The 12,229-nt window shown below is 36.1% G+C and overlaps 1 protein-coding gene across 4 annotated transcripts; it reads left to right on the plus strand.

Annotated features, from left to right (window-relative positions):
* Positions 1 to 487: 487 nt before the first annotated feature.
* On the plus strand, positions 488 to 9,700 carry LOC139767596 (thyrotropin-releasing hormone-degrading ectoenzyme-like). 4 transcript variants are annotated; one of them, XR_011717186.1, is made up of 15 exons: positions 488 to 792; positions 1,524 to 1,737; positions 2,337 to 2,675; positions 2,805 to 2,960; positions 3,095 to 3,403; positions 3,623 to 3,806; positions 4,289 to 4,717; positions 5,481 to 5,685; positions 6,158 to 6,411; positions 7,712 to 7,902; positions 8,103 to 8,267; positions 8,399 to 8,566; positions 8,736 to 8,808; positions 8,960 to 9,156; positions 9,402 to 9,700. XR_011717186.1 is itself a non-coding variant. In XM_071697038.1 (15 exons), exons 1-15 carry the CDS (start codon positions 771 to 773, stop codon positions 9,468 to 9,470), a joined length of 2,883 nt encoding a protein of 960 aa, XP_071553139.1. In that variant the 5' UTR covers positions 489 to 770; the 3' UTR covers positions 9,471 to 9,700. The 4 variants fall into 4 exon arrangements, 3 of the variants coding, with proteins under 3 accessions (XP_071553139.1, XP_071553140.1, XP_071553141.1); XM_071697038.1 differs by having other exon boundaries at positions 489 to 792; positions 8,960 to 9,064; XM_071697039.1 differs by lacking the exon at positions 1,524 to 1,737 and having other exon boundaries at positions 489 to 792; positions 8,960 to 9,064.
* Positions 9,701 to 12,229: the final 2,529 nt, after the last annotated feature.

A 12,229-nucleotide genomic window follows, 5' to 3' on the forward strand; every position in this document is an offset into this window, starting at 1 on the left:
CTCGGGTTGCCGCAAGCATAAGTAGTTAATTAAATTGGATATTATTGAACCAAATATTTATATTATTAAAATAATTATCTGATATTTTTTATTCATTAATATTGATGTTGCATCAATAGATTTTATCTCAACTTACACTGATGCTGTTGATACAACATCATTTTTTTCCCCGTGTACTATAACTTTATACTATATCTAAACTTTATACTATAAATAGCAAGCAATTTGAAATATAGTCGATTAATTGATATAGTGTTACACTTCGTAGACGTCTAATTAAACGTTCATTACCCTCAAGTTTGCAGTATTCCGCAAACGTTATACATGTATTGGGACCAGCGAGAATTGTTTTCTGGTACCAGCCAATTTCGTCTATCTTGTCTGCGCGATGATTAATGGACGAAATGACCCTGAACTTCCCCTTCGGCTATTTACCGGAAGCCTATAAATTATAAACGCGAGATGACGGCGCTGCTCGTGTATTCTCGACGACGCGTTGCATAACGAGACGCGCACTCGTCACGACGACGGACGGTCCGCAAAAAAGTTTCGGGCAAATGGCGATCGACAGTAAACGTCGGTGTAAAGTACAGAGGAGGGAAATGTACAAGTGCCTGCCGGTGTATTTTTGGCGGGCGTATCTGGTCGAACCACAAGCCCTTGACGCCGTTTTCTGCTTTTCGGACGCAGTAGCCGCTAGTTACCCGTCGTGGCGATGTTCGTTCGATTGCTAGATCCCGCGGGAGCGTAGCTCTCCGACGCCGGCAAGCATGGAGGATAACCCGACGCAAGGTAAATGCAGGGTTGCGTCGAAAGAAGAGCTTGTTAAAAAATGTAATTTGTAAACGTGCGATACAAGAAACACATATATTCATCATATTTCAATCAATCGTATGTAACACACGACAACTTGTACACAGTGTTTTATAAAAATCACAGAATAATTATTTCTTTCGCAAAGATGAACCCTGGTGAAAAAATTTCTTATATTTTCTTAGAAATTTCCTAAGAATTTCTCATACTTAACATTTGTAAGAAATTCTGAAAAAATATGTCAAATTTCTCAGATACTTTCAAGAAATATTTGGATGAGGATTTTTGAAATATTTCAGTATCTGTATGTATGAAAATTTCTGACAAATTGCGCGGATTTTCTCATATTTATTCAGATTTCTACAAAGATGTGTTGGTAAGAAAAATCTGAAATATTTCATTATTATTTTGTCTGAGTTTTTCTAAAAAATGTTCCAATTCGTATAAAAAACCTGAGAAAATCTTGAAATTCTAAGAAAATCTTAAAATTTTTATAGAAATTCTAATTAATAATATAAAAAATTCTGAAACATTTGTCCACCAGAAAAGCTAATATAGATTAATCAAAGACAAGCTAGGTATGACTACGTATCACTAATTCTAATCAAAGTAACAGACATTAAGATTGAAAACTACAATCTTTGCTATTATCTTGCCTATCTTGTTGAACAAATAAATAAAATTTTAAACTCATGGAAAAAATGCTTCAGAAATTCCGGCTTACGTTAGGCGTGGATGGCACGTGAGAACGCGAGTCGCGGTGGTGATACTCATCTGCGTCGGTTCGATGATCATATACTGGTTCGTCAGTTCGAGCATGGAAAATCGGCGGGATGGTAGATACAGGGGGTCGACCGGTGGGAAGTCTCACAAAATGGCCCATTTGGAAAGACTGTCCGATCAGGTTTTACCGTTAGAATATACGTAAGCACACACCAACGCGATATATTTCCGATCATTGATCACGGAAACATTAAAAACAACGAAGAGAAAATGTTCTGCTCGCTGCGATCTTTGACTATTCTCTCAAATTTTAAAGATTTTTCGAATATCAAAAAATTAAAGCTGACATAACAAAGGAGGAAAGCTATTTTAATGCTGCGGTATAATATTTAAATAAATGCGTCTTCTCTTATTTTATATTTAAAGTTGAAATAATATGTTATATTGACAAATTTGTCACTGTGTTAGTCTTTGACGTCGTCTTCTCTGTCCGCGCCGCATATCTATCATCAGTGACTGACATCGCAGACTTAAACTAAAATATTTGCAGCACTTAATCTCACTTGTTTTACTTGTCAGACTACGGCTAGGATTAATATTAGAAACTAGACACGGTAATAGCTGGAAAATGAGATATTTACATTTAGAATAACAAATAAAATAATAAATGCAACAATAAAAACGAAACGGAAACGATAAAAATATGGACTTTTAAGATATACAAATAAAATTATAAAAATATTAATTCTTATTATCTTAGTTTTTAATATCATGTTACAATTTTTCTCTCTTCACTGCAGTTTGAAAATACTGCCCATATTAGAAGAGAAAAATTTCACGATGATCGGCGATGCGCAGATCCAATTTTATTGCAAAGTATCGACTAAGCACATACGACTTCACGCCCGCAAGCTCCTCATACAAGACATTAGCGTGAGGGAATATAGTTCGCCGAATGCAACGAAGTTAATGAACCCGTACCTCGTAACGGATGAGGACTTTATCGACGTCTTTCTTTTACACGTATTGATAGCGAGGGAGATTTACATTTTACACATAAAATATATGATCCCGCTTGATCAAAATCCAAACGGATTTTTTAGGAGCTCGTACATCGACAGTGATACAAACGAAACCAGGTATTACGATTTCGTGCATAAGTGTTGCTATATCAATATATAATATATTAGCTTCAATAATTCTTTTTACAACGTTATGTTTAACTTGCGTTATATCTGGATATTGCGAAAGCGGACATTTCTTCCCAGATGGATAGCGGTGTCGAACTTCTCTCCGGACTACGCTCGCACAGCTTACCCGTGCTTCGACGAGCCGTGGATCAAGACGCCGTTTCGCATCTCGATCGGCAGAAAGTCACACATGCGATCGCACTCGAACTCCATGCGCAAATACACCGAGGAAATGTAAAAGAGAGCGATTCAATTGTGCTGTATAAGTTAACATACGTACACATCGCTAATCGCATCCCCCGACAGTAATTACAACCGTTTAGTTAAAGAATATAATCCGAGTTTAATCCAGTCTCCCCTTTCCTCAGACACGGCATGCCAGGATACGTCTGGGACCATTATGAGAAAACCTTCCGGATGCCCACTTACTTGGTCGCCTTTATGGTCACCGATTTTTCGAGTTACGACGTCGCCGTCACCGATCGACCGTCGCACACGATCTTTTTCCGGAAAGAGATCGCGAATGACACGAGATACGTCGGCGATCTGATACCGAAGGTTCTCCGTGTGATACAGAATCTTACCGGATCTTATTACGAATTAGATAAACTGGATGTGATCGTGGTTCCTGAATTAGAGTATGCCGCGATGGAAAATTGGGGCCTTATAACGTTTCGGTAAACGAAATTATTTTTCCGCAATAGTTCAACCTTTTTGCGAAAGGTATTAGATATACTCTAAGAATCGTCGTCTTTAAGCGTGATTCGCATTCGGGTTTTCCTCAATAAGAATTTGTGATTGCAATTACTTCAGAATGTTATGCTTTTCTCGTACAGTAAATTAATTATCAGAATTTTGTGCGCAATTTAGATTAAAAGTTATATTGATGTTTTCAGAGAAGAAGTTATTCTTATAAAGAAAGATGACAGTATTGTTGAGACCAAAAAGTCATTGGCTATTATTGCAGCGCACGAAATCGCCCATCAATGGTTCGGTAATTTGGTAACGCCAAAATGGTGGGATGAAGTGTGGTTGAAAGAAGGATTCGCTTCATTTTTCGGAATCCTAGCACTAAATGCGGTAAAGTGGATATAAATCAAATTCCTAAAAAAAGAACATTTGTCTGAAACTTATTATTTAATTATTTCACGTAACAATTTTGCTTTTCAGAAGCAAAGAAATTTGTTTCTTTAGAAATTGTTTGAGTATTCTTTTAAATAGAAAAATTATTTTTTCTCGTACAAAAAGTTTTATTATTATATAGATAATATTAATAATACTTTAATATTATTATTATTATAATAAATGTATATAAATATTAATTTTTACACCATTAAAAAACTATACAAATTTTGTGAAGCTATGTTAAACAGAATTAAACAGTTAAAGAAAATCGATAGTTGATATTTCTATTTTTAACAATTTTTTAATAATTGATTGATAATTTTTCAATATCTTTATCGTGTTTTAATAATTTTATGAGAATGAATTTTATCGTTGCAGTTATGGTGTTGTGGCATTTGGCCGACTGTGCCGCGATTAATTCTTGCTTGATCTTCCAGGTCGAGCCTGCGTCCTGGGACCTGCGGGCCTATTTCCTGCTCGTGTGTCACGACGTGTTTAACAGCGACGCCGGCGAAGCGGCACACCCATTGCATATTGATCTGAGGAAACTGAGCGATCTCACCGACATCTTCGATACGACGTCGTACGTCAAGGGTAATTGCATGGCGCACATGATCTATCATTTTCTGGGCGAGCGGATCTTCCTCGCGTCTGTGCGCCACTACATGCGCATGTACCACTATCGCAACGCCGATCAGGAGGATCTCTGGAGCGTTTTTCAGGTGGAGATCGATGGAGCGAAGGGGCTACCGGTTTCCTCAGGACTCCGCATGAAGGACGTTATGCGTACTTGGACGTATCAGGCCGGCTTCCCGGTCCTGCGCGTCCAACAGAATCGAGAAACCGGTGCGATCGAGCTTACGCAGGTGCGTCCGATGTTTATCGCAGATCGATCTCCAGGCGCATTTCTTCATCTTGTTCCGTCGACGACAAATTATTTATCGATGGAATGCATTTACGACGACATTAATCATCGTTATTCTCTTGGCGCAACAAGAAGAAAGGAGGTTCCGTGGTTTAAGTTCACGAATAAATTATACAGAATGCCTCAATTTCTTTCGGATCCTTCGATTAATTTGGGATCAACTTCTTTTTTAGTAAAAATTTGATAGGTTCCATATTTAACCGTAGCTTTTCAATTTTTCAAATTAATGAGGCTTTATATTCTTTTAATAAAGAAATGTGTCGATGCATTATTTTACATTTAATGCAGCACATACGCATATTACAAAATTTATTTTAGTGCTAATTAATTTTTTTAACTGGAAAATATTATAAATATAAATTGCTAACACATTGATCATTTTTATATCAATTTGTCTGGATAAATAATCGACAATATTTCTTCCAACTCAAATGCCTTCAACATACTTTTGCATGTTTATGCGTGTTGTAAAATTACAATTTTATTATATAAAAATTGATGAGAGAGGGTAAACAAACTACAAAGCATCACAGATATATCTTTTATGAATAAAACTGCAATTTTTTATAATCTTTATTATAATATTACAATAAAGCTATGATAATAAAAAGTAGTAAATTAAATAAACAAGTAAAACATAATTATAAAATGTCTAGAGTGGACGTCGATAAAAATTGCTCGATTATGCGATGTTTGTGTTTCAGGACCGATTTTATCATTATGGCCTAAATAGAACGAGCGAAGAGTTATGGCACATCCCGTTGACGTGGACAACCGAAAATGAAGAGCAATTTAGTAATACCCTGCCGAAGGCATGGATGGTCAAGAAACGCATGAAAATTAACGATATTGCTTTGAGCCGGGCGACTTCCAACAACCAGTGGATTCTGTTCAATATCAATCAAACGGGTAATATCACTGTCGTATAACATATGCCGATCAATTAAGAAGATAATACATAAAGTATTTTTATACCGACAATAACTAGTGTCGATCAATTTGGGCTGCACTCCGATATTTACTGTCAGCAACTGTCAGTAAACTGAATACTGAAAATGTATAGTATACGTGACATAAAATATAGATTTTCAGTACTGACAGTGAATATCGGAATACAGCATTTGAAACAAACTCGAGCCATTTCATAAATTCATAAAGAATTTGTTTTATATATAGGGTGTTAAAAAATCGTCTTATCGCTATCGCAAATTGCGGACATTAGAAGCTAGAACAATCAAATATCAAGAACAATCCCGTAACATCGAGCAAGTTAATAATTTACTAACTACAATATTCTTTTCGGAAACTGTCGCCTCTGAACTTATCCATATAAGACTTCTAATAATTAATTAACAGTTTATCTCTATCGTATTATTTACAGCATTGTACCGTGTCAACTATGACGTAGAGAACTGGAAACTGTTAACAAAGTCCTTTCGAGTTCTACCGGAAATAACCAAAGCGCAGTTACTAACCGACTCGTTCGCGATAGCTAAAGCCGGACTGCTTGATAAAAGAATTATGTGGAATATTTTTGAGAAGGTGGAAGCAGAAAGTGGAGAAATACTGTGGACACCCGCGTTGCGTTTATTGACTTCCATCCAGCGTCGTCTTTGGGACTCGGACTTGTTCAAGGTAATATTTGAAACTGCCGAGGCGATATTTGAAGCTACGCATTTATGCATGATATTCAAATAATAAATTGTAATTAAAGCGTAATTTTTTTTTTCAATTATAAGCATCGACCATTTCTTCGATAAAGAGACGATCGTACACATGTGAAGCAGTTGAACCCTTTAAAATCTTTAAATATCTGCGGTATTTTCGTAACATTCTAGAGTCGCGCGACTCCCGGTCAAGTTTATTCGTCCTTCCAAGTAGATTTGCGCGAGATTGCAAAGGCGAGCACATTTCCCTTTATTATTAATTTATACGGCCGCGGCGCGATAAGATATGCGAGATATAATCGACGCTGCTTCGCGCAATCTAAATCGTCCGCTATGCAATTCCGGCTTATGTCGTTATTACGCGCAGTTAAGGCTTAAGTATGGCATTATAAAGCATATGATTATCCCTGGGACAGATATATAAGTGATCATCGGCCCATCGGGCCGTCGTTACGATTCGACATTCTCAATTAGGTCGGAGGACTCAATCATTATTTGCACCGAAATACGAGGCACGTAACATTTAATTAAGCACTCGCGCCGACCAATATTGCCGTAGCAGTTTCCTTTTCACAGAAGCCATTATTGCAAAAATATACGAGAGGAGAGAAGGCCTCCACCGCGAGCTCGAGAGGCGGGCCCCGCGGTTTCTTCAGGCGCTCTCCACGTCCGTAAACCTAACGTGCCAAATTAAATAAATACGTTGCGGCGTATCTCTGCGTTTTAATCCACCCGGTTTATTGCTCGTAAATTCTGGATAAATGGAATTACTTACTCTTACTTCTTGTGCGAATCAACCGCAGATCTCTATAATGTTGCGATAAATATCGCTGCCGGTTACTTTACCTTCTTCCTCGCAATTTCACAAGAACACTTTGATGTTTTTAAAGACGAAAACGGAATCCCCTGAAACGGGAGAGTGATATTCGCTCTCGATACGGTAGCGGCAGACAGTTTTTCTTTCTCAAGAAAACGAGATACGGCGAAAAAAAAGGACAACTCTATATCTGAAATAATAATATCAGATTGTTACATTTTTTTTGAGGATACTTTTTGAATTGTCACAGCTATTTTTACTTTTTTAATATTCTAATTAATTAAACCTAGCACGTATTGAGAAAAAAAACGTCTGTAGATAATTTTATATTTAAATCCTTGAGCTTGATACGATTAATTTTTCTCGCTTAATTTAATATGTTTATCTTAGTCTGTTTCTCCATTTTTTTCTCACTTAAACGAAAAGCGGAAATTTAATCGACTTCTTCCAGTTCGTCATGTGCAAGTTTATAGATAAGGTGTACAGCAAGACGGCACCGACGGTGGTATATAAGGCTCCCACGCTGTGGACAGAATTCGAGATCAACGTAATGAAATCGGCATGTTCGGTAGACTATCAAGCATGTTTAACGGCGGTCCTTAACTTTGCTCGAGAAATGCTACGAAATGAGTCATCAGATTCGTACGTACCTATAGCGAAGTAACTGCAAATACTATTTGTACATTTAATAAAAAATATAATTGCTCATTTTTAAGATTTGTCTATCACGTATATGTTAACGTTAATTGAATATCGTGAAATTGCTTTTGTATTAAATTTAAATGACAATACGAGCGATAACCTTTAGAAGATTATAGAAGAAAAATTATCTGTTAAACTAGTTTGCCACAAGAATTTCGTAGCTGGACGTACTGCACATTCGTGAAAGTCGCCACGGAGGAACAATGGCTGGCACTCCTGAAAAGATACAACGAATCAGCAGCGCACGATAAGAAAACCCTCGCGTTCGCATTGGGATGTCATGTTAACGCGAGTCTGTTGCAAAGGTGAGACACACGAAAGTCTTAACAATTGCAGTATGAAAGGCACTAAGCATTTTTGTTTTTATTATTTCGAATTATAAAATATTATTTAAATGTATATTACAATTTCTTTTTCTTGCATATTATAATTTCAGATATTTATCTGTAATACATTCACAGAGGAATGTATCGTCTGAATATGTAGAAATAGCTCTAAGGTCCATCGCGTTGAATCCATACGGATATCACGTTGCAATAGAATTTATAACTCAACATTGGAATAAGTTTAACATGTTCACAACGCAGGAAGGAAGTAATAATTAGTAAGTTAAATAAAATTTACAACTGGTAATAAAATAACTATTCTGTTTCAAATTACTCTAGAAATAATTATAGAAAATTTAATAATTATTGATTATTTTCGCTATACATTTTATACGATCGTCCGACTACTATTGTCTCGCTACGACATCTTCGTTGCTTTACTTCCAGCGCAAATGTTACCTTGAACGAAATATTGGATGCCTTCTCGAAACGCATTCGTAAAGAAGAGGATGTGGAATGGGTAAGAAAATTGCGCGAGCAGTGAAACTTAACAGGGATCGAAAAGTAAACCATGATATTTTTCTCTGGAAACCAATGTACCTATGTAAACCTCGGGTGTTAAAAGTGTCAAATCGTTATGTAAGAGTCACGTTCTTCTTTTTTCTCCTCAGCTGTTGCGATTGAGAGGCAAGGGCGAGAAGTACGACATCGCGATTGGAAAAGTTATTAATAGAGTCGAGACCAATGTCGCGTGGTATAAGAAGCAGAAAAACGAGGTATAACTGACGAGTTTGAATACTCAAAAAGTGAAACGGATTCTGTAAAGTCAAACACTATATGAAATTACTCGGTTCTCGCATTAAAATCAGTACGTTTCCGCATTTGCATGGTTTCATTAATTGATAATTATAACTTAATGGCATCTAATGTATTTTAATGCGCTTGCTTTAATTTATCTATTATAACTTACAGTTTATTTAAATGACAAAAAGACAAAAAATGGATACGATAAAACATATCTATTTGTTTCATAATTTATAATGATGTTAATTTAAAAAAATAATCTATTTGCGAACTGTTAAGATCTAATTCTTCGATGTATTTTTTCTGCAGACGTTACAGATACTAGAAGAAATTTCTACGAGACATGCCGAGACAAGAAATTGCAGAAAACAAAGTTAACAGACATACTCTGTAAAGAACTTATTCAAATCAATACAATCCTGCGATTACATGAACAAAATAATTACAAATAATTATAATATAATTAGTTTATATAAACTCTGATGCCATGAGGTTGCAATCAAAAACGAAATTCTTACTGAATTCGTTTTTATTTATTAATAAAAATAATTTATCCAAAGAATATGCATTTTTTTTTATAGAATCAAATAAAGAACACTTCTAAGGAATTGTATGCTGCTAGTATTTTTTTTCCAGCACAAATTAGCAAATAAAACAATATATAAAAAACAAAGTATCATATGTAATACGCAATACGCATTATATATAATAATGTACCGGATATTCTGGAATTAAGCAGTTCAGTTAAGAAAATAATATTTTTTATTTTTAACTTTTCCTATTTGGGATTATCTCCCGAATATATATTATCGAGCTAATTGTAAAATCAAAGACAATCTTTCTCGATATTAAAAGTAATCAGTTATTCGAAGACGCTATCGCGTCACCGTCGATGCTAAGGCGCGGACGCTGCGATGACATCGGGGGGATATTGTAAGCATCCCCCGAAGGGGTACGAGGGAGTTGCGAGAAGTTCTTGCTGCGAAAAGTGACGGCGGTACCCCGGTCCTAACCGGACAGTAACGAGCCGGACTTTCGTGTGGTCGGAATTTGTTGCTGCGTAAGGGATTGATTCACGAGCAGTTATAATACCGCCAAACCGAAGAGCCCTAATAGATTCAGGTCAATGCCACTACCGTTCTTCGAAGTCGTTTATTATGTGGGAAGAGCGGGCCCCGTTCTCATGCCACACAGGTCGCCCCGGTAAGCAGTGTGTGCAGCGGACTCTCCGCATCGAGAGGATTCGCTGCAACACCGGGGACCCGAAGTCAAGATAGAAGGACCCTTTAAGAGGACCTTTTCCTTCGCACGATATCTTCTTTTATTCCGCATGAGTCTTGATGCAGTTCATTGAACAAAAATAATGTGCGTACTATTTATTTTTTTTCATATAAAAAATATATATACATACATATATTTATAATATATTTTTATAATATATATATAGATATAGTCTAAATTTACCAAACTTGATCAAATTACTATAATTAAATCAGGTACTAACTTGACTTTTCTAGCGTTAAATGCGTTGAATAAATCTTTTTATTTTTTGTTATTATAATAAATGTAATTTTTATATACAATAAAGTTATTTGTGATTTGAAAATGGAAATGCTAATAGTTACATATACTCTCTTTGTCAATCAAAATTACAATAGTTTGCTAAAGGAAGTTGATTGGTAACTTTCTCACGCCTGAATAGTTATCCTTTGGAAAAAGAATCTCACGCTAAGTTGTTTTGACCGGCATAGTTACACGAGTGGTGTTCAAGTCCATTTTTGAAGAATGTTTCTAGTATAGGTCACGTAAGATGTTAAACGACGGTTGGGTTTATGGATTAATGTGAATATACGCCGCATTCGTGATGTGTATACAAACGATACGAAACATCGACATCATTTTTGCACGTATGAAATATAGGATAAAAAAACATAAACGTATATACTTAATACGAATTAAAATTCCTAATCAAGAGACATCTGTGATAGTAAAAAAGTTATATGATAAGGATTTTTTTTATTCGACCTAATTGGCCATCTTTGTTAATTATAATCGTCAAGACCTTTCGACCATTGGTTTTGGAATTAACAATAAAGATTTTTTTTTAATATACGCTCAAAAAATAATTCAATTTTTTCTAATACGAGGGTCAATTGAAAAGTTTCCGGCCTTGTCAAGAAAACATTTTTTTGGGCAAAATAAAATTTATTTTTTAACATAGTCTCCTTTCAGCTCAATACATTTACCATAACGTTTTTCTAGACCTTTCATGCCTTCGATGAAATAAGATTTGTCTAAATACGAAAAACAGCCATTTATAGCATCGATTACCGCAGAATCCGATGAAACTTTCTTCCCAGATAGCCATTTTTTCAAAGTTGGGAACAGGAAGAAGTCACACGGGGCAAAATCCGGAGAGTAGGTACAGTGGATGGGAAATCAATTCATACGGTAATTCGTGCAATTTTGCCATCACGATTGCTGACGTGTGAACCGGCGCGTTGTCCTGGTGGAACAGAATTTTTTTTCTTGGCCAAATGCGGACGTTTTATCTTGATTTCGGTGCTTAAACGTTATGATAAACCATGCCACGTAATACTCGTTTATTGTTTTTCCTTTTGCAAGTAGTCGATACAAATTATCCCGTGGAAATCCCCAAAAACTGTAGTCATCGGCTTTCCAGCCGACAAAACTGTTTTCACCTTCTTCGGAGTCGATTCACCCTTCGAAATCCATTGTTTTGACTGTTGTTTTGTCTCAGGTGTGTAGTGGTGAACCCAAGTCTCATCAATAGTAACCAAACGCCGCAAAAAATCGTTTTTATTACGCTTAAAACGTTCAACACACGTTTCCGAAATATCTAATCAAACACGTTTTTGATCCACGGTCAACAAACGCGGCACCCATCGCGCGCGCTCAATTTTCTAATACCTAAATGTTCATGTAGGATGGTGTGTACACGTTTAGATGAAATGCCAGCAGCCTCTGCTATCTTTCTCTTTAGAGTCAATCTGCTATAGGTACAAGTTTTGCACTTTCTTGCTCAGACCGGAAACTTTTCAATTGAATGTTTTTAAACTGTCGTATATAGTACATGCTACAAAAAATTACTCTCTCTTTGTATGATATTAAAAAAT

Source organism: Temnothorax nylanderi, unplaced genomic scaffold (assembly GCF_030848795.1).
Source record: "Temnothorax nylanderi isolate EJ_2023f unplaced genomic scaffold, tnyl_v1.0 TNYL_tig0010_pilon, whole genome shotgun sequence".
Lineage (NCBI taxonomy): Eukaryota > Metazoa > Arthropoda > Insecta > Hymenoptera > Formicidae > Temnothorax > Temnothorax nylanderi.

Excerpts from the sequence above, each read along its gene's own strand:
- LOC139767596 (XM_071697038.1), top strand. The coding sequence starts at position 771 with ATGGAGGATAACCCGACGCAAG. Across the intron at positions 4,718-5,480 it reads GTGCGATCGAGCTTACGCAG|GACCGATTTTATCATTATGG; the intron begins GTGCGTCCGATG and ends TTTGTGTTTCAG. Across the intron at positions 8,268-8,398 it reads AACGCGAGTCTGTTGCAAAG|ATATTTATCTGTAATACATT; the intron begins GTGAGACACACG and ends TTATAATTTCAG.